This window comes from Anolis sagrei, chromosome 2 (assembly GCF_037176765.1).
Source record: "Anolis sagrei isolate rAnoSag1 chromosome 2, rAnoSag1.mat, whole genome shotgun sequence".
Classification (NCBI taxonomy): Eukaryota; Metazoa; Chordata; class Lepidosauria; order Squamata; family Dactyloidae; genus Anolis; species Anolis sagrei.
The window spans coordinates 236,396,300-236,419,661 of record NC_090022.1 but is presented as its reverse complement, the minus strand read 5'-3'; the positions used below and the strand labels follow the sequence as shown (position 1 = coordinate 236,419,661).

General features: G+C 38.3%; 1 protein-coding gene across 1 annotated transcript in view; it reads left to right on the top strand.

The window, feature by feature from the left end:
- The window catches only part of CHSY3 (chondroitin sulfate synthase 3), a 105,034-nt gene that overhangs the window by 5,588 nt on the left and 76,084 nt on the right, over positions 1–23,362 (top strand). The window contains exon 2 of the mRNA XM_060762011.2: positions 4,997–5,280. Within this exon, the coding sequence (XP_060617994.2) occupies positions 4,997–5,280 (284 nt within the window). The remainder of the gene's footprint in view (positions 1–4,996; positions 5,281–23,362) is intronic.

Sequence of the window (23,362 nt, the reverse complement as noted above, 5' to 3'; positions counted from 1 at the left end):
AATGACTTTAAATACGTTATTTCTCCCTTGAACTCTCTTAGAACTTAATCTGGTGCATGTTGTTGCTAATGACAACAGTTTCTCTCTCCCCAAGCCTTTTTTAATACAGAAAAGTTGCTTGTTGTTCTGTTGTTATGGCTTTTATTCATTCGGGGTATCATTGAAAATGGTTGTCAAAGAGCCATCTCTTTCTGCGTTATGATGTTCTCCTGAGCCTGGCTGAATGTGGCTAGATGTCTGTTTTGTTGCAAAAGATTATGTGTTTCTTGTGACTATTGTGATATTGTGGCTATTTGTATTATATTATATGTTTTTTTTTACATATTGTATGATTCTATGTTTTTCCTGGTAATGTATGTTTTAGTGAAAAATAAAATATATAAAAAAATATTGCTCAGGATACTATTTTGAAAATTTTGTACATTGGTTTTTTTAAAAATACTGTTACTGTGTACTTAGTAATGGGAGTATACTGCTAACAAACCGAATACAGTAGAGTCTCACTTATCCAACCTTTGCTTAGCCAGCATTTTGTATTATCCAACACGGTTTGCTTCACGCCCAGATCCACAGGTGAGGGAACTGGAGTGTATATTTACCTGTGGAATACTGTCCAGAGTAGGAGAAAGAAAGAACCCTTGTCTGTTTTGCAGCTAAATTTGTAAATACAGTAATTATTACATAACATTACTGTGTATTGAACTGCTTTTTCTGTCAATTTGTTGTAAAACATGATGTTTCGGTGCCTAATTTGTAAAATCAATGTAATTTGATGTTTAATAGGCTTTTCCTTAATCCCTCCTTATTATCCAACACTTTCACTTTTCCAACATTCTGCCAGCTCGTTTATGTTGGATACTCTACAGCAGTGGTTCTCAACCTTTCTAATGCCGTGACCCCTAAATAAAGTTCCTCATGTTGTGGTGACCCCCAACCATATTTGCGTTGCTATTTCATAATGGTAATTTTGCTACTCTTATGAATCATAATGGAAACATGTGATATGCAGGATGTATTTTCATTGTTAGAAATTGAACATAATTAAAGCATAGTGATTGATTACAAAAACAATATGCTCAGGGAGTATGGACGATGGATGATGCGGACAGCCCTCCACCTGGCCCACGCACCCCTCCGAGTTCGGAAAGACGCATGGGCCGGGCAGAAAGGCCGCCCGCATGGTGAGGCCTTTCGGCCAGCCCTCCGCCTGGCCCACGCGCCCCTCTGAGTTTGGAAAGGTGCATGGGCCGGGCGGAAAGGCTGCCCGCATGGCGAGGCCTTGTGGACAGCCCTCTGCCTGGCCCACGTGCCCCTTCAAATTTGGAAAGGCGCATGGGCTGGGCTGAAAGGCTACCCACATGGCAGCCATTTTGGAGGGGGTGGGGCCAACCAAGGCAGCTTCGCGACCCCCCCCCCCAAAATGGCCTAACGACCCCCAAGTTGAGAACCCCTGCTCTACAGTATTGTATACAAAGCGGGTCAGTTTCAGTTGGATGACAAGAAAAGTTACTTGAAGATAAAAGTAAATTTTGGGTTACAGTTTTATCCACATATTTGAGAGTAAGCCTCGTGAAACTCAGCGTGACTTGCTTCTGAATAAATGAATATAAAATTGTATGTGATGAGATGGATGTGCCGATTGACTCTAATTCATTATATGAAATTGCCTTATGCATATCTTTCTTTATACAAAACACAATTCTTCCAATAAATACATTTAATGATGAAAGTGCAGGAATACAAATGTGTTCACCAAGGGCTTTAACTTGTGTTTGATTTTCATATACCAATTAAAACTTCACCAAACCTTAAAAATAGTGGATTTGATACTAAATGTTTTATGCTATAACTTTTGAAGTTAAAGCAGTGTTCAGGAAGATGAAAGAGGTTTCTGTAAAATTAATTCAATCTTATGACATTATTTTAAATAACATTTAACTACTTCTTTAAATAGATTCTTTCTGAGATAAATTCCATTGCTTTCAGTGCGGTATTTTCTTTGGGAAAATATGGAAACATTTATTGTTATGTTGTCGAAGGCTTTCACGACTGGAATAACTGGGTTGCGGTGTGTTTTCCAAGCTGTATGGCCATGTTTCAGAAGCATTCTCTACTGACGTTTCACCCACATCTAAGTCAGGCATCTTCAGAGGTTGTGAGGTCTGTTGGAAACTATGCAAGTGAGGTTTATATATCTCTGGAATGTCCAGGGTGGGAGAAAGAACTCTAGTCTGCTTGAGGCAAGGCATTTATTGTTACTCTGTTGGTTAGTTCCATATGGAATAGATCTGTTGAATCAAATGTTGAATGATGTCTCATCATGCAAGCACATCCAGGTGATTCAGTGGATCTACATCAGTAAGGAGTAACAGTAAGATTTTGGACACTGCCTTTGAAAGAGGAATGGATTTAATTTGATGGCTCTGATTCTTTCCCCCTTTTTCTGACAGGTACTTTGATGGTTTCCTGCATACCTTTATTGCTTTTGGATTTAGCTGGAGGAATGAAGCATAAATGTGTTGAGGTTGTCTAATATTCCTCTCTTACAAGCCTGAAGAGTCAGAAAATGCATAAATGTAACAGCACCATTAGAGCATGTAGTATCAGTTCTATGTAAGTGAATTGATTCTGATGCAGTTTGGCTTCTAGTCCAGGAAGTAGGAATTGCCATTCATTTGTGGCAGGAAAATGGCAAATTCCTTTGCTGTTTTAACATGGATCATATTTATGAAATGGCAAAATGTTACATGGCACTGGCTGGTATTTATAGAACACTGAGAGAAGTTGTGCTTGATTGCTTGGACTTTCCCCACCTTTGCTTCCCATAGTACATCTTTGCACTTGCTTAAAAACTGCCCCTGAAGTTTTCCTTCCTACCAGCATGTTGTGCAGGGTAGGAGATTGAAACTAGATGCAGATGAGAATCATTGGAAATCTGATGAGAAAATGGAAATGCTCTGCTGGCTCTGTGGATTGTTGAGCAAAACCTTTGCTTTAAACAAACACCATTTGCCTTCTAAAAATGAATGACTCCCTTGCTAAAACAGTTTCACTGGGTATTGGTTTGTTGTTGGGCACAATTCAAAGTGGTAGTTGCAACCTGTGAAGCCCCATACAACATGAGAAAAGACCATATCACCCAATGTGAACCTGTGAGAACTTTAGTCCTGCTACCACCACAGACTTGCTTATTGTGGACATGAGAGAAGGTCTTCTCACTGGCTATTTCCACCTTGTGAAATGCCCTTCCATGAAAGACAAGGCTTTTCCCCATCCTCCTTTGCTTTCACTGACAGGGAAAGGTGTTTTTGTTCAAGCAGGTTTTTAATATGTAATCACTCTCGGGAAGGGGAAGCTTTATAGTAGAATGTGTTCTTTGTTTATATTTTACTTTGTATACTTTTAAAATGCTTGTATGTTGATTTAAATGAGATTTTCACATTGTTTTTTAAAATGTTTATTGTTGGGTCTCATTCAAGGAGAAAGATAGCAGATAAAATAAATACTTTATTTTATAGGGTACATTAACCTCAGTAGTAGTTCAGTCCAGATGTGTTTCAAAAAGACTCCAGATTCTTCTTGTTGGATTTTAATCACATTTATAATATTTGTTAGATCAAGATCATAGCTTAAACTGTAGTTGTAAAGGGGATCTAGAATGGGTTGTTGTAGGTTTTTCCGGGCTATATGGCCATGTTCTGGAGGCAATTTTTCTCCTGACGTTTCGCCTGCATCTATGGCAAGCATCCTCAGAGGTAATGAGGTCTGTTGGGACTAGGAAAAATGGGTTTATATATCTGTGGAATGACCAGGGTGAGACAAAGGACTTTTGTTTGCTGGGGCTAGCTGTGAATGTTTCAGCTGATCACCTTGATTTCCATTCAATGGCTTGGCAGCGCCTGGGGGGAATCTTTTGTTGAGAGTGATTTCATGTACCTGTTTGTTTCCCCTCTGTTGTTTTGCTGCTGTAATTTTTGAGTTTTTTTAATACTGGTAGCCAGATTTTGTTCATTTTCATGGTTTCTTCCTTTCTGTTGAAATTGTCCACATGCTTGTGAATTTCAATGGCTTCTCTGTGTAGTCTGACATGGTGGTTGTGAGAGTGGTCCAGCACTTCTGTGTTCTCAAATAATATGCTGTGTCCAGGTTGGTTCATCAGGTGCTCTGCTATGGCTAATTTCTCTGGTTGAAGTAGTCTGCAGTGCCTTTCATGTTCCTTGATGCGTGTCTGGGCGCTGCGTTTGGTGGTCCCTATGTAGACTTGTCTACAGCTGCATGGTACACGGTAGACTCCTGCAGAGGTGAGTGGATCCCTCTTGTCCTTTGCTGAATATAGCATTTGTTGGATTTTCTTGGTGGGTCTGTAAGTGGTTTGTATGTTGTGTTACCTCATCAGTTTCCCTATGCGGTCAGTGGTTCCCTTGATGTATGGCAAGAACACTTTTCCTCTGGGTGGATCTTCATCTTTTCTCTTGTGGTTTGTTCTCGGTTTTGCAGCTCTTCTGATGTCTGAGGTGGAGTATCCATTGGCCTGTAGAGCCCAGTTTAGGTGGTTCAGTTCATCTTGGAGAAGGTGGGGTTCGCAGATTCTTTTTGCACGGTCTGCCAAGGCTTTAATTGTGCTTCTTTTTTGACTTGGGTGATGGTTGGAGTTTTTATGTAGATATCTATCCATGTGTGTGGGTTTTCTGTAAACGGTGTGACCCAATTGGGATCTAGAATGTTGTGTTGCTATTAGAGTTGGACTAGGACAGTGGTACCACAAGGCCTTGGAAATGCACTGCATGACTGTTGGGCAAATCACACTCTCAGACAAAAGCAAGGGCAATCCCACTCTGAACAAATTCTAAGAAAATTCCATGAGAGTTTCACCTTTGGGTCACTATTAATCAAAAGTGACTTGAAGGCACACAACAATAACAACAGTTGTGAAGATAAATTCATTAGATGTGGTAGAAATAATTTTTTTCCTCTCTGTCTCTCTCTCTCCAAATAGGAGAAAAGTTGGAGGAGTTTCTTCGGTCACTGAACAGCAGTAAACCTCTCTATTTGGGACAAACAGGACTGGGAAATATTGAAGAACTTGGAAAACTTGGTCTTGAGCCTGGAGAAAACTTCTGCATGGGCGGTCCTGGGATGATCTTCAGTCGTGAAGTTCTTAGGAGGATGGTTCCACACATAGGTGAATGCCTTCGAGAAATGTACACAACTCATGAAGATGTAGAAGTGGGTCGATGTGTTCGGCGGTTTGGTGGAACTCAGTGTGTGTGGTCCTATGAGGTAAGAAATGATAGATTGCTGCTAAGGGCTTCTGTTTGTGGAAATAGTTGTGTTCATTATAAAAAAAACACACATTTTAGCCTTATTAGCTATTGTTCAGTCATACTTGAAGTGTATATAGTTCTGGCATCAATACTGAGAAGAATGTGTAACTTGTTGGCATGCTTAGATTTCAGTGCACCAATGTAACCAAAGAAAGCTAAATCTTTGCAATGGATTTACAACCTCAGAACACACCTCTGAGCTGGAGCTGGAAGTTCACTAAAAACCACTGGTCTGTGTTAATGGTGATGGTGCCAATGGTGTGTGTATGTGTGAGAGATTGAGTATTCAATGTATATACATGATAACTCATTACTATTCATAACAGAGCACACTATCATCTCTAAATATCTTTGTGCCCACCCCAATGCTTATATTTAGTATTGTTTATTAGTATACATTCTTAGAGGATCAGAGCTTGCAGCATTTATGCTTTTATTTAAAGCATCCTGATGCATACTTAGTTGTATAGATAATTCAATTTTGTATTAATAATTTAGAGATAGTTATTCACTTTATAACTATACCCTCTTGACATTTAATTACAATTCACACTGTTGTCATCTTGCATAATAGGAATGTTTTTGCTCCATGTCTCAGTATGGATTTTACAGAACAAAAATACTTCCTGCTAATTCTTAAAAAATCCTTTATGTGATGTTTTCTGTAGTAACACTGGTCAACACACTCTCCAGTTTGCTGTGGTACGACTACCTTGCCCCTGACTAAGAGTGTGAATATAAAGGCATGCCTTATTCATATACTTGGAAGAGAACATCTCAAATAGTGTTCTTTCTAGCTGCATCTTGACTATGAAGGATGACTAAGAAAAATGAGTCACTAGCCTGTATTAGTTTATTTGATAGATGATTTCCCAAAATTAAATGCAAACTTCTTAATAAATGTGTCTGGGATCAAGAAGTTAATCCCCATAGCTTTTCAACCAGATGACATGTGTAGATTTCCAGTGACCACTAATAACATGAGGGGTTATAATTATTATTATGCATGTGATTTAAGTTATTGTGTTGATATTTTAGTATTAAAATATGCTTGCCCTTGTGTCAGTGTCTCATTAAGGAGGAAAAAAATCAATTTAAATAGGCCAATGAAAGAAGTTACGTGCTGTGAAACACAAAATGCAGAAGAGTAATTGGATTTGTGCATTATACAGCACATTTCAGCCAAAGGTTTATTTAAAAAAAATGCATGTAAAGCTTGTGACATTACGCTTTTCTGGAACAAAATTACATTTTATAATTGTTTTTAAATGTACAATGTATTCAACAGAAAAACAGGCCATGAATTAAAAGAGAGGCTTACATAACAATGATTAATTGAGTGGTCATCTGTTAACTCACCACGTGCGAGTTCGCCGACTACCCAAAGAAGTACAGTTAGAGATAAGCAGTCCGTCATGAACTTTGTAATGGTTTATGTGAAATACTTTAACTAGGCTTATGCTATGTTGGGTAAAGTCTAAGGATGTGAGTTGCCCACTGGAATGCATACTTTTAGTAGAACAGATTTCCCCACTCCTTGCAGGCCTTCTTTGCTCCCTAAATCATTTTTCAGGATAGACAATGCACAGAGAATGCAGGTATAAAAAGGGAAAGTCTTATTGCATCACCACAAGTCCTCTGATAGAATATTGTATTTTTTATATATTCCAATCTAGTGTGACTGAATGATGGTACTAGCATTATACATTAAAATTAGTTGTTATTTCTTGATCTTGAAGACTCGGACCTGAATCTAGTTGCGGGAGTAGACATAATTAAACAGTTACTGAATGGTAATTCAACACATACATAAAATGCCTTGAATTATTGGATCTATTCTTGCTGCAACTAGCACTTAGACATAGTACCAGAATCTTAATTAAGTCAGGCTACAGCCCATATATGAAGCACTCTAACTCTGTTTAGTAGTTTGCTTCATAGATTTTGGAGAAAATATGAGTTGTAAATAGAGTTGATAGTAACAGTACCGATAGTAAGGAGAAGAAAGTAGATTTAGGCTTGATCTGCACTGCCAAATAATGCAGTTGGACACTGTATAATATGGTAAGTGTCTACCTATGTAATGCATTGCAGTGAAGTTCAAACTGAATTATATGGATCTACACTGACCATATATAGTAATGCAGTTAAATTGTATGATTATGCAGTGTATATCCAGGCCCTGTAGTTCTGTATTTCATGATTGGTGAGAACTTTGGTTTATGTTGTTATTTTAAGGTAGAATAGACATCCATAAAAAGGGAGGGGGCTATATTAGTTCCTCCCTGGAGAACATAAAGGGGTTCCATATATTGTTTCAATAATACCCCTCTTTGGTCTGAACCGACTCAGGATGAGCCCAGAATGTGGTTGAAATTCCCCTTCTGTCATTTAAAGGCTATTTTGGGACAATTTTTGAAAATGTTTTTTTGTAAATAATAATAATAATAATAATAATAATAATAATAACAACTTTATTTATACCCCGCCACTATCTCCCCAAGGGGACTCGGGATGGCTTACATGAGGCCAAGCCCAATAACACTTCAGTAAATAACAAAGCAGTAAACATTTCCTTGACACCTGGGTGGGGCAGGTAATTTCCAAATGTGAACATGAAACATTTGTTTAATTCTAGCTTATACATTCAGATGTGACTTAATGGATTCCAGCCATCATCCCTATGTTACTTATTTCTAGTGGCTGAGACTCAGAGAGAATAGGAATATGTGATTTCATGAGCACTCTCCGATTGTGAAAATGAAATGAAAGCTGTATTGTCATCTCTGAGGCTTTGGTACAATACTCTCTGCCTCTAAAATAAAATAAAAATGTTTTATATAAAATCTTAATATATTCATACTGGCACTTAGTCTAAGTGCTAGCCCAGTAACTTTACCTTGGCTTCTTTACGGGATATTAACGGTGAGGATGTGTTATAATAAAATACAATGCTTTAGGAGGAATGTTCAAATAGAGAACTGTGTGGGATATTCTGCTTCTCTACTCCCAGTTGCTCTCTGCTATACAGCATTTCACATGTATGCTTGCTGTTAATTCTGAAGGATGAAATGAAGAAACACAAAGTGCTTTCAGCCTCTGTTCTTTCTCCACCAACATAGATTTTATCATATTAAAAGGACCCTGTGGGTAATACTTTATAGTACAGCTCTGGGAACAATATCTTTAAGTGGGAAACAAAGTGCTTCAATTTGACATCACAGGAAACTCCAGTTGGCACATCATCATCATCATCATCATCATTATTGTTATTATTTTATATATAACAAGATTAGTACACAGCAAACAAGATCACTGTGCTCGCTTTTGTATTGGATCACATGTCCCAAGTGTCTAGGACTGTGTGATGTATTGGCGAATAATGCTTGCAGATCTGAGTAGGGTGGCCTTTTGCAGCTGACATGGTAATTTTGTCAGTGCCAATTGTTTTTAAGTGCAGGCCAAGGTCTTTAGGCACTGTACCCAGTGTGTCGATCACAACTGGGACCACCTTTACTGGCTTGTGTCAAAGTCTTTGCAGTTCTATCTTTAAATTCTCATATTGTGTAAGCTTTTCCAGTTGCTTCTCGTCAATTCTGCTGTTACCTGGGATTGCAACATTGACAATCCATACTTGTTTTTTTCTCCACAATCATGAAGTCAGGAGTATTTTGTTCCAAAACTCTGTCAATCTGAATTAAGAAGTCCCATAGTAGTTTGACATGTTCATTTTCTGTAATTTTTTCAGGCTCATGATCCCACTTGTCCTTCTTCTTGTTCATATCCCTCTTTTTCTCTCCACAAGGAGACTCAAAGCAACTTACATTAAAAGCATTTTAATAAATATAAATGGTATTAAAAAGTCACAATTAAAATCCATAAAAACATAATCAGAGCTAAAAAAAAAACACAGCACTCCTGACCTGATCTTAAAAACCTTTAAAACAAGATACAAAATCCACAGAATATCAATACCTTTATTGACCAACCAGAATACACAAAACACATCTTGCTATTTTTTGAAGCTGCACTCATCACACAAAAGGTGTTGAAAAAAATCGTATCAGAGTTTTAAAAAGGAATTGTGTTGGAGTCACGGGCTGATATTTTGTATTAGAAGTTGTTTCTGTTTCTCATTGCAGGCCAAGGACACTGCCCTATTGGCAATGTGGGGGTTGGGATTATTTTGCAATCAGAAACTGGTTTGTATGAGTATAAATTAAAGTGCAATATGTTTAAATTGATAAACCACAGTTGGTGCTTTTGCTGTCTTTCTAAATGCTGATGCTGAGCTATGGAGAGACTAGAATGAACTTGTGAATTGAAGTGTTGATTGATGGAATAGTGAATGAAAGCCAGGAAGTTCTGGATTGGAAAGAGGTGGGATATAAATATAATAGCAACAACAATAATAATTATAATAGCACTTATAAGCTATTAAGTGTACTTACCCGGAATATTAAGTGTACTTACCCGGAATATGTTTACACACATCTATTGTACACAGTAGGATTTAGATCCAGGAAACCTAAATGGGATTGTTTTATAATTCATGGGTTGCCTTTTGTACATTTGGAAGCATGGGATATAATTGGGGAGCTTAACTATGCATCATAAAAGTCATGCTTTGCAAAGCCTAAATGAAGTACAGTTGGAAGAATTAATTTTCATTTTGTTTTTCTCTGCAAAGGTAATTAAAGCATCTTGTTTAGGGAAAGGTTATTCTCAGTAAGCTCTGGGTTAATGAAATTGGTTCAGTTTGATATACCACTGACAAGCTGCTATTGCTTCTCATTTTTTGGATCCTTTCCCAGACATCCAGCCTGGCCATGCAAATGATGCCATCAAACATTGACTCCTTAGAGCAAGCAGTTCATAGCTATGCTCTGGTTCAAATGTAATGAAAAGCTATAGCTTACCATAGCTTTAGTGATCTCAGTCTTGTACTACCAATGACCAGTAATGTAAGTGGGTGTGTGGTACGTCTTTGTCCACTATATGCTTGAGCCCAATAGCCTATCTATAACACCTGTTCTAATTTAGTAGCAGAAGATTAGAAGTGGAATGTGTGAACTTCCGGCTTACAGCAATCATATCATGTATTTCTAAATAAAGTTTTATTATTTTACTAAGTCAGATGTAATTCACTATTGTATAGATTTTATTGGGCTTTGTATTTCTCTATTTACATTCTATTTTAACTAAACATTTTACAAAGAAATGTTTTCTTATTAATATATTTCCTTTTTTGCATATAATTTGGGGATAGGGGTTATGATTAATTAGTTGCAGTATGCAATAGCTTCATATCTTGCACTATTAGATAAGCTGATATTTATTTGCTGAACGTGATGAACCACTGAGCTAGTAAAATTCCTGATGAACAAACTCTTATTTATATGCCGATTAGTTTCTTCAAGATCCATAGCCCAACAAATAGATTAATCCTCCCTATTCCCACACACAACACACATTTATCACCGTATATTTACTTTTGCTTTTATATCTGTTATCTGTTTTCCCTCAGATACTGATGATTTGTTTTCCTCAGTGCACATTTCTTCTCTTTTCACAGCCATATAAGTATTACTATGGGTCCATCCAGGCAGGGTCCAAAATGCAAGAGCTCTTGTGCTTTTATCAGAGGTGTCCAAATGACACCTCTTGTAAAAATGAATTAATTTGAGACAAAGCAGGAAAATCCTGATTTCTCTCAAATTAATTAGATAGCCCATTAGATCTGGGACTTTCTGAAATACCTGGTTCTAATGGACTATGGGCCTTGTGGGGACAGACCCATAAGTAGTCTTGCGACTACCCAGGGGTCCGTCCACATGCTCTTCTTGCACTGTTTGGGCCCCTTCCCAACCTCCTCCCCCCCAAGCCTTAAAAATAAGGAAAACCTTACTGGGTTGCCATTAGGTCACTCTGGAGCCTCCTGGAACATACCAATTATGTGCTAGGAAGGTTGAGGGATCAAATTGCCTCTCCCCCCACCATTGATACATTCCAGGAGCTTGCAGAGAGGCCTAATGGTGGCCCAGTAAGATTTTCAGTATTTTAAAGATTTTTTTTGGGGGGGGGGAGGATTTGGGGTTGCCCCATTCTAGCATGGTAGTTACTGCTTTGGAATGTGGACAGGCCCCAGGGATAGCCTGGGTTTGGAGGGTAGATGTGTGGACTTTGACCCAGGTTTAATGTTTCTCTGGAACTGCCCTACGCTTGTTAAGGAAGCTGTAGCCAACCTGTGACATACAGTTGTCCCAGGAGAGACCCATCCCCATCTATGGGTTGCAAGTAGAATTACCAGTCGAAAAACAGGACATGACTTTGTAGAAAAGATAATTTTGACAGATATTGCTTGATGTCAGCATGGTGTAGCATTTTGTATTTTGACTAAACAAGGCATCAAGGTTCGAATCCCCATTCAGCCATGGAAACCTACTAAATCAGGGGTTCTCAACCTGGGGTCCCCAGATGTTTTTGGCCTACAACTCCCAAAAGTCCCATCCAGTTTACAAACTGTTAGGATTTCTGGGAGTTGAAGGCCAAAAACATCTGGGGACCCCAGGTTGAGAACCACTGTACTAGGTGATCTTGAACAAGTCATACCCTTCAGAAGAAGGTAAAGGCAGGCCCTCCTCTGAAAAAATTCTACCAATCAAACCCTGTAAGAATATTTTCTTAAGGACACCATAAGTCAGAAATAACTAAAAGGCAAATAAAATAACAAATCGCTTGCCACAGAAGTACAATCTCCTGAAACCCCTACTTCTACATGACTATTAAGACAACAACACATCTCTGTCATGTTTTTCAACTGACAACCCTAAGTGTAGGGAAGAATCTGTTTTGTCAAATGTTATTGAAATTGCTTACTGGAACCCCCCCCCCCCCCAATATTTTAGAACTAAAAACTCAGGAGGATCTCACACAGTGTTACGAGAATCTAACCTGGCTTCAATATCTCCAAATACGGGAAATATATAAACAGGATAAATCCGTCGGATTCGAGGATAAGGAGGTATTTTGGGACAAACTACTAAAAACAGAAAAGAAAAATATAACAAAATTATATAATAAACTGTTGGGAAACTGAAACAGAAGAAATTAAAAATTGCGTGGTAATTTGGGCAAAAAATATAGGTAGGCAAATAAAATTACAGGAATGGCAACAAATTAGGACGAAAAAATTAAAATATACTTATTCGGTAGACCTCAAAGAGAATTAACTGAAAATTTTCCATAGATGCTACATGTCGCCCCAAAAACTGAGTTTGTTGTATGAGAACTACCAAAGTAAATGCTGAAAATGCAAAACACAGCCAGGAGATTTCTACCACATGTGGTGGACTTGCCTGGAATCCATCAAATATTGGAGTGGTGTACAAGAAGAAACCCAAAAGATCTTAAAAAAAAAAGATCATACGTAACCCAGAATATTTTCTATTAGGACTAACAGACAAAGACTTAAACTTAAATAGTAATGAGGATATTCTCTTCACATATATCACTACAGCAGCATGAATAACCTTCGCTAAATATTGGAAGGAGCCCCCGGTGGCGCAGTGGGTTAAAGCACTGAGCTGCTGAGCTTGTTGATCGAAAGGTCGCAGGTTCGATTCCGGGGAGCGGCGTGAGCTTCCGCTGTCAGCCCTAGCTTCTGCCAACCTAGCAGTTCGAAAACATGCAAATGTGAGTAGATCAATAGGTACCACTCCGGCGGGAAGGTAACGGCGCTCCATGCAGTCATGCCGGCCACATGACCTTGGAGGTGTCTACGGACAACGCTGGCTCTTCGGCTTAGAAATGGAGATGAGCACCACACCCCAGAGTCAGACATGACTCGACTTAATGTCAGGGGACTACCTTTACCTTTACCTTAAATATTGGAAAACAGACCATACCCCAACAACAGAGCAATGGCTTGATAAACTATCAGATATAAAGGATATGGATAGATTAACTTTTCTTTTGAGAAAAAGCTCAGGAAGACCAATGAAACAAATGGACTGGACCATGTTCGAGGAATATAGAGAAAATAATTACAAATAGAAATACAATTAAATTTAAAAATAGAGAGACACTGATTATTAACCAGGATGGGGGCTAATGTTTTATGGGATAACTCCCTGGACAAACACTGGGAGAAAGTTAATCTTGGACTAAGAACTGACTGGAAATAGAATGGAAGTCATTTTTTTATTTTATCTCTGTTTTTTTTCTTTTTTTTCTTTTTTATTATAACTATTTTCCTTTTTCTCTTTTTGTTTTCTTATACTTTTCTTTCTCTCCTCCACCCTTTGTTTTCCTCTGGATTCCATCCCACCCTCACCCCCTGCACCCCCCCCCCATTCCCCTTCTGACCCTTACCCCCTTCTACTGTTTATATTTGAAAATTCAATAAAGATATTTAAAATAATTTAAAAAAGAAATTGCTTGATGGAAATTCTTTAGCCTCTCCATCTGTCAGGAACACGGGGCAGCTTTGACCACTGTTTTATGTCATAATACATGAACTATACTTTCATTAGTTATTGAGTGTTTTCTTATGGTCACGTAATCTGAAAGTATATTGAGTGAAGTTCGCAAACCAGAATTTGGAGACAAGGCACTGACGATAGTTTGCCAGTTCGGAAATGGAGAAGTTAATCCACAGAATGTTCCCCCTGTTCCCATTTTTGCTGAAAGGATGTGATGCCATTCTTTTTGAGCAGCAGGAGTCACCGCACATGCATGCATTTATGACCTTTCATTTAAAATTCTAAACTTGAAAATTGAGGATCTGCTTCTCTACCAGAAATGTGAAATTAGTTCTTGAATTCAATTTTTTCCAAATACATTGAAGGTGCCCTTGGTGCTATAGTAAACTGTATTTTATGCTTTATTCATGATAATTACCCTTGTAGTTTGCTTTCATATGTTTAAAACTGTATAATAATGCACTTTTGGAATTATAGTTATGTTCGTTGTGTGTATGTGCTTCTTGTGCACTAATAATTTGTATGTGTGAGAGAGCATACTTATATGTAACATATCTAAGGGGGATATGTTCCCAATCATTGCATGGATACAAAAAAAAAATAGCATACCCTTATTGTTTTTAATGGGATAAACATTGGAGGTTTTGAGAAGATGGTGCAGTTTGTTCTGGAAACCCTAAATGAATAAGTGAAACTGTGGCTAAGTGAAACTATGGTTATTGGTTCAGCACATACAGGAATCATATACTCCAATTTGATGTCTGGTTCTCCAAACACTTTGGACTAGTTTGGACATGATCTGGTCTGCTTAATGACTTTAGATTCAGCTGGATAATTTGCACAGAGTAAGAATACATCATTTCCTTGTTTAGAATTTAACAAGCGATAGGGAAATAGCTTAAATAGTTTCTGGACAAAACTTGTATTTAAAATAAATGAATATAAGTCCTGGCTTGAAACTATAAAATTTAACTGAATGTGCTCTTTTGACTTGTTGGAGAGGAAAGGGGACAGTGTGTCCTGGGTCAGCCTGCTCAGCAACTGCTCTTGAAATGAAATAGACATTTAGGGGATTTTTAATTTTTTTTAATTAGTTGTTGTATTAACATCCTGTCTAAGGAGCTCAGAGTGATGTACATGGAGTTCCTAGGAAGTCATCTTTCTGGAACTTTGCTTGACCTAAATCTGCTCAACTTTTATAGAGGAACACAGGAAATATATATTTTTAATATATAAACTAGCCATTCCCTGCCACGCATTGCTGTGGCCCAGTCTGTGTATATGTCTTTTGTGTTTGTGTATATTTGTTTATATATTTGTGTTTGCATGCATATATATATATATATATATATATATATATATATATATGGGTGTATATATGTCAGTGAATATATTTGTGTGTGTTTGTGCATATATATATATATATATATATATATATATATATACACACACACACACACACACACACATGCATGTGTGTGTGTATGAATGTCTGGTGATCTCAAAAATAAAGTAATGAGAAAGTGCTGGTTTCTAATATATGTAATGTCTTCCTGCTTGTGGGTAAACAGTATTTCTTGTTGTTTGTCAGTCTTGATGTGGAGATTGTCTGGTTTGCCTCCTCTGGAACATGCAATATATCATTGTCCTTCTTTAGGGGCCCTTTCAAATCTATGATACTATATCTGCCATATACATATATGTGTGTGCGTGTGAATGATATCTATCCATCTATCTATCTATATCTATGGCTGGATGGGTCTTTGTTAGGAGGGCTTTGGTTATGTTTTCTTGCCCTGGTAAAAGGAGTTGGACTGGATGGCCTTAAGGTGGCGTTTCTCAATCTGGGGGTCAGGACCCCTGCGGAGGTCATAAAGGGGTGTCGGAGGAGTTACCAAAACCATCAGAAAACACAGTATTTTCTATTGGTCATGGGGGTTCTGTGTGGAATGTTTGGTTCAATTCTATTGTTGGTGGGGTTCAGAATGCTCTTTGATTGTAGGTGAACTATAAATCCCAGCAACTAAAACTCCCAAATGTCAAGGTCTATTCCCCCCAAACTCCATCTGTGTTCATATTTGGGCATATGAAGTATTCATGCCAAGTTTGATCCAAAGCCATCATTGTTTGAGTCCACAGTGCTCTCTGGGTGTAGGTAAACTATAACTCAATGCCCACCAAACCCTTCTACTGTTTTCTGTTGGTCTTGGAAGTCCTGTGTGCCAAGTTTGGTTCAATTCCATCGTTAGTAGAGTTCAGAATGCTCTTTGATTGTTGGTGAACTATAAATCCCAGCAAATACAACTCCCAAATGACAAAATAATTTTTGAGTAATGGTCACTCATTGAGTTTTTAGGTGTATTATGTCCAAATTTGGTATCAATTGGTCCAGTGGTTTTTGAGTTATGTTAATCCCACAAACGAACATTACATTTTTATTTATATAGATTGATGAATGATAAATTGTATATACACACACACAGAGAGGAATATAATTTCCCCATAGGTGACACTTTATAATTTTATATGTACTGTATTGTCAAAGGCTTTCATGGCCGGAATCACTCAGTTCTTGTGGGTTTTTTTCGGGCTATATGGCCATGTTCTAGAGGCATTTCTCCTGACGTTTCGCCTGCATCTATGGCAGGCTTCCTCAGACCTCTGAGGAAGCCTGCCATAGATGCAGGCGAAACGTCAGGAGAAATGCCTCTAGAACATGGCCATATAGCCCGAAAAAACCTTTATATGTACTATTCTATGGTCATCTTGTGTTTACCAGGTAGTTGTGTGTATTGACTCCTTCTTCTGTACTCAATCTTCCTCCTTGCCTCTGGATTAATTTAAAATGAAATAGTATAAATGGAATCTGAGGGAGCTTCCGGACATAAGTAAAACACAGGTGAAAACAGGTTAAACTAAACTGTTTTTGCCCACATTGTAATCTCCACCCCCTCTGACAACCCTGGGATTTCTGTCCCAGAGTGGCTACATGCTATTCTGATTGAAATTGAGATAACACGAGGCCAGCCCAAAGTTCCTGAAGTAAACCGTAAAACTTACTTAAAAGGTCAGTGGCATCCACAAAACATTTCCTTGCATCATCCTGGTGCAAGAAAGTGACTCCTGAGATGGGAGGGGTGAGGAGTTATATCTCTCCTCACCCCCCCCCCCCCAACATCTCCTCACGTGTCATTTTCTTGAGGTAGGACATGAGGAGAGACTTCATGGCTGCCAGAAACCTTTTTTCATGTTTTAGGGATAGGGGGTAAATCAGGGACTGAGGGGTGGAGGTGGGTGCCCTCCTGCACCTTTGGGGCTCCAAGAGCCCAAAAGTGCAAGATGGCTGTGGGACTCACCCGTGATGTCATGGAACACAACCCCGGAAGTCAGTCCTCACAGACCCAATACCTCATTAGACCACGACCTTTCAGGAAGACACAGATTTAATTATGTATTTAATTAATATGGAATAAATCAAGAAGCCTTAATTCACTTTTACCGGAGGTGTTGTTTGGATGCTTCCAGTAAAACTGAGACAGGTCCTGCATTTTGGGCCCGTCTGGGTTGGCCCTGAGTAAAAAAGAAGCAGTCTAAATAGTTACTGTTCCTACAAACTTTAAAAAGAAGTTTTGAAAGTCTGCCTCATATTACCGTTTGTTCGAGGTAGACTGTTTATATTTCAGGAATAAATCATGGGATTTTTTTGGGAGTAAATAATTGAGGAATAGTGGAATCTGCAAACTCTTAGGTAGAAAATGATGACAGCTGCTTTGCACAGAGGCATTCTAGGCCTAAATAGGTTCCTGCATTATAAATTGTATTATAAATTGTCTGCATTATAAATTGTCTCTTCAAAGTCATTATAGTTTAATAGATTAATTTAGAACGCTGGGAAAGTGGCACACATGAGGAATATAGCAAAAACAATTCTGCTACTATAGATCTGTCCTTTTGAATCTTGATCTTTAGAGTATTTGCAATTTGAAGCTATTGATTGCAACAGATCTTCAAGTTCTGCAGTGAAGTGATAGTTTTGTAAATTCTTAAATATACTTTATTTGTCCTGTTCAAAGCAAAAAAGAATAGTTATTTTTTGGCTTGGTTTTTTGTTAGATGTCATGATTCCTCAAAATACCTGTTTTTGCTTTATATTTATTTATGTATCGTGTCGGAAGCGAATTTGTGAGAAGGTCCTCCATTGTGCATGTGGCAGGGCTCAGACCACCTTGTAGTAGGTGGTCTGTGGTTTGCTCTTCTGTCACTGTCTTTTATGTAACAGCATCTAGTATATGTCTAAGTGTTGGGCTTTTGTAGTAGTGTGACTACCATGATAAATTCTTCCAAAAGGAAGTTATGAATCTTATCTTGGTTTACCACCCAAGTTTGTTAGCTGTATTAAACCTTAGTTCCCTGAATCAGAATCAGTGAAGGCAGCATGCATTGAGAAAAAGGGAGGGATACAGGCAGAGTGCTTAGTCTAATTTTCCCATTACGGGCATTATAAATTGTGGATTGTGAAGCCAGGCGATATGAGTTTGAGAAATAACCAGTGGTAGTTGTGTTCCTCTGAGCTGCATGTGCCTTACAGGAATTTTTTATTTGCCTCCAGGATCCCCAGAGGCCTCTCTATTGCCTTTCTTTATCACAAACAATGGATGGTAATTCTGACAGAGATCACCAATACATGTGAATCTCCTATTAAGTCATTCTTGAAATCCACCTGTTTTTGCTTAGAGACAAAAATAATTTTAGAAATACTAAAGTAATTTACCAATAAACAATTATAGTACTACTTTAACTGCCATGGCAACATCCCATGGAATTTTGGCATTTGTAGTTTAGGGAGATTTTAAGGGTCTTTGTGAGGAAATGCTGAATGTCCCCCCTTAAACAGCAGTCTATAGGAAGCTGCTGTAATAGTTAAATTGGGATTATAGTGCTATAATTATGTGGTGTGAAAGTCAAAAGCGGGGCAGACCCTATTGATTTGTGGTGGCTGGAAATAGGGCGGATGTGGTGCGTAAGTCCTGTGCCATTGTCCACCTCTGAATTCCATGATGTTGTTTGTACCTTTGCTTTGAATAAGAAACGTGTACTTACACAGCTTCCTTTTTAAACAGTGCCAATTTTAGTAATACATTTAAATATGTGAGGGACTTCAGACAATTTGGCAATATTCAGTGTCTTCACGTGGCAAAAATGCACTGCTGCTGATGTCATAAGAAAATAAGGTCATTATGATGACTTCCTGACCTGGTGTGCCTTATCTGCCTGTTGCAGGGATGGTCAACCCCAGTGACAGCTGGAAATGCCAAAATGAGACACATCATTATCAGAGAGGTGGAACATTGTTCTGTGCATTTCATGCCATTTGTGAAATGTTGCGGTAAATGGTTTCCTGATCTTGTCAGCCAAACAACTTTGTGGTAATTTGGTATACCACAAATGTTTGTTGGTTGGAACTGCAGTGTGTCATCTAGATGAACTATAGCCTTTTGAAATCCATCAATTGTCAATTATGATGGCTGGTTTCCCTATGAGCAGAGTAAAGTAAGATTTCTATATATGACATTAATGTGAGGACCAAATGAGTCCCAACATTTTTTTTGTCCAGGGACTACTTTGACCAGGGACCACTCTCCCAACATTAGTACCAAAAGGGTTACAAATCAGTTTTTGGTCAACTTTAGATTTAGTTTGTTATTCGGGGTGCTGATTCAGAAAATTGCATTGAATAGACTACATCAGCTCTAGTTTCTGATACAGAACATATACCATCCAGTAGTTGCTATCTGCTCACCCAGAGAAAACAATATTTAATAATCTCAAGTTGCATCTATCCAATGCAATTTTGCTGAATCAGCGTCCCAAATAACCCCAGGAACAGGCCTAAAAATGAAGACACCAAGGCACCCCTGCTTCCAGGTGACACATAGAATGGTTTCGCTCATGGGCAGGGAGGTAGGAGGAGGAGAAGCAGCAGTCAGGAGGCTTGTTGTTGCACCTTTCGTGGGTAGTCAGCCTCTCCCCTCCTAACATCCCCATTGTCTTGGCAGTATAAGAGGGTTTTGTGAGATCAGTTGCTCTTGTTGCAACGGTGTAGTAACGGTGAGGCCGCAGACCATACTTTAGTTCTTGTGGACCACTGGAGGTCCACGGACCACAGGTTGGAAACCACTGATTTAGCTAAATAAATAAAATAAACAGTCCTGTAAGTTGTAAAGTTGAAAAATCATATATATATATATATATATATATATATATATATATATATATATATAATCTCAGTGGTGAGAGTTCATTAAGGCAGAATGGAACATATAACCATCTTAATTTTGTAACTCTGTACTGCCTCCCAAACTATCTCATCCTCATCCTCACTTAGGCCGGATCTGCACTACCAAATAATGCATTCTGAACCAATAATTAGGACATATTTATTTTGTATTATATGTATAGCAATCTGTTAAAAGAATGGTTTTATTAGGAAAGTGTAATATAAATAGCAATTTACATTAAGGAGTGTGATTTTTTTCCAGTCAGCATTTTTCTTGCTCATAATTTTAAATTGTCTGGCAGGGAAGAAGTTAAGCATGTTGAGGAAAGTGACCACAATTTTGAGTTCAGAAATATATCCTAGCAGATTTAGTTTGTGCTCAGGATTTTATCCTGTGGAGATTTATTTAACGTTAAACAGGCACACATGGGATAAAGTTACACACATCAGCATAAATTTTATTACTTGGCTCTGATCCTGTGTGGAATTTCAGTGAAACGTTAGAACTGCTTCACACCTTATTGAGCCCTACATGAACATTGGACGATGACTGCTACAGCAAATGCACAAAGTATGAAACAGAATCCTTTGCTCTTAAATATGTGTAGACTCATAGTAGATGCACGTAAGGACACATGACAGATGTGTTTTATTGAAGCAGACACTGAGGTAACACATGTGCTGTGTACAGTACAGACAAAATTGGATCTTGGTGTCCAGGTAGTTCTTCATCAGGACTGAGAACATTAGGTCACTTTGTAAGAACAATTTCTTAGTGTGATTTCTATATTAATGTGTTGAACCACACAGAGGTGCTAAAAGTTTCACCTTTGCCAGTTATACATTGAGAGATCACAAATTCAGAAATATTTTAACAATCTGCCCTTTGTAAGTCAAGGTTAACTCAGTGCCCTTGCTTCATAGCACTGCATAACATTATTTTGTCTCTTCATCTTTATTTATTTACATATTTACAGCTTTCAGAAAATTCTGGCTTTTTTATTCATTTCTTTTTGTCCAAAACAACACAATTAGTATGAATTCTGGGGAGTAGATCGAATTATTTTTTTTTAAAAAAACCCACAATGAAATACTTAGCATTATAAATAGAACTATTGACAGTAGTACATGGTATTTCTTTGCACAGTTGTTAAGTAGAAATTGGTAGAAATTGCCTCTTGGATAGACTAGATAATATATGGATCACATGGTTATGTTGTGCAAAACCTTTTCAAATTAATTCCCAGGCAGTTGTGAGGAGAGAGAAGAAGAATGTTACTTCAGCTTGTTTCTTTAAGCTGACCAAGAGTATCATTGATATTCAGAAGCTCAAGATATGTAGCAGTTAGATGCAGTGAAGGGTTTGCCAGATGTGCAACTTGGACATTTACCATTACTTTTGCATAGTCTGGTTGTTTTTTAGTATTAGATAATGGCACTACCAGACAAGCGGAATGTAGAAAAATGCATGGTTAATATGTATTAATAAACTAGGAGATTTGATTCTACTTATCTCAGATAGTTTAGCGGGACTTAAAACAGTCAGTTTGCTGAACTGGAAATACTAATTGGTTGTAGCAAGGTAGGAGAACAATACATTACAACCAGCTTTCAAACACAATTTTAAAAATACACCAAGCCTTTAAAATCATAGAATGAGAGTGTGGTGTTGTAGCCCATATTTGTAATTTTTGGAGGCAGACACTGACAAAGAGGAAACGATAAAAGAAAGCCAAAAACCATTTTCATGAGGGTTGGGTGCAGCCCATCTGAAAGTGGAAAGAACATGAATATCTCCAGGATCCTCTTAAGATCACTAAGGAAAACAAGTGGTCACTGTTCATCTTCTCCTATACCTGTTCGATCTTTTGCTCCATCTGCCTGGTTGCTTGCTCGCTTCACCCATCCACTCATTCACCTGTCAATTTCTCTGCCTACTGGCTTGATTCCCTTTCCTGCCTCTTTCTCCACCTTCCTTCCTGCTTGTGAGCATGGGGGACCTTGATGACAGGCCTCACATTCACCCCAGGGGACCTACCTTCTTTGTTCTCCCTCCATGCCACCCCTTGTTCAAGGTCTCATCAGTGTGTGTGTGCATACGTAGGGGTTTGGGGAGAGCAGAAGAAAAGCTCAGCAAAGACCAAGTCACGCAGATGCAGGTCTGTTGCTCAGTGCTCACTGGCCCTTTCTACACAGCTGTAGAAAATCTTCTTTGAACTGGATTATATGGCACTGTAGACTAAGGTAATCCAATTCAACTCAGATAATGTGGATTTTCTGCTTTGATAATGTGGATTATTATCTGGCAGGGTAGAAGGGGCCACTGTCTCTGCCGCAGTACAAGTTTGAGTTTGTTGGGATGTCCAGGAGAAAAATGAGGCCACTGAAGAGAAGTCGTCGAAAGGTGAGCATGGAGAGGAAACAAGAAGAAAGGTCCCTCAGGGCCAAAAGAGAGACCCATTGCAAGGCCCTCACACATTTCTTCCTTCCTTTTTTCTGAACTGAACTTGAGTGGGTATGAATAGAGTTGATACTTCAGCTTTGGTGGACTGTTTTTCTGCTCACTCCTCCAGAAGAGAAATGAGTCCATTGGCTAGAACTCAGCCAAGAGGTGAACAGGGAGCTACATACCCATATAATCCTGTTCAAAGCAGATAACCTGGGATCAGATACTAGATTATATGGATGTGTTGCTCCAGCCTGTGAAAGTATAACTGACCTAATACCACACTGTCATCAATTTCCTCCGATTGGATTTGAATTTGAGATTCCTTCCTCTTAATCCTAAACACGAAAGTTATCTGGTTATGATTTTGTGATGATCAATTTAAATAGGTAGTTATACTGCCATATTCCAACTCCATATTAATCCTTTGACAAGTTTAACCATCACATGTATTCATTACAATGGTTTTTCTGATTTATTTTAGTGATCTAGCATGAAATTCTGGCGACTTATTTCTTCTTGTTTTTGATATGCCAATACATTATGTGGAAAAATTGGCACACCCAACCATCATTTTAGAATTCTATTACTATTACGCTCACAGTTTCAGCAAGTTGTCAGTGCTAAAGCCCTTTTTAAGAAAAGAGCAGGAACTGGCAGTGATATTACAGCCTACAAAATCTTGTTGGGTGTAATAATTCCAACGTGATTGGCATATCTATTTATGTTTCTAATACAGTAGGACCCTCTACATATTTGCAGGACCAGTACCTGCAGTTTCAATTATCTACATCTTACAAAATATGCCCCTCTAGGCAATTTATAGACCCTC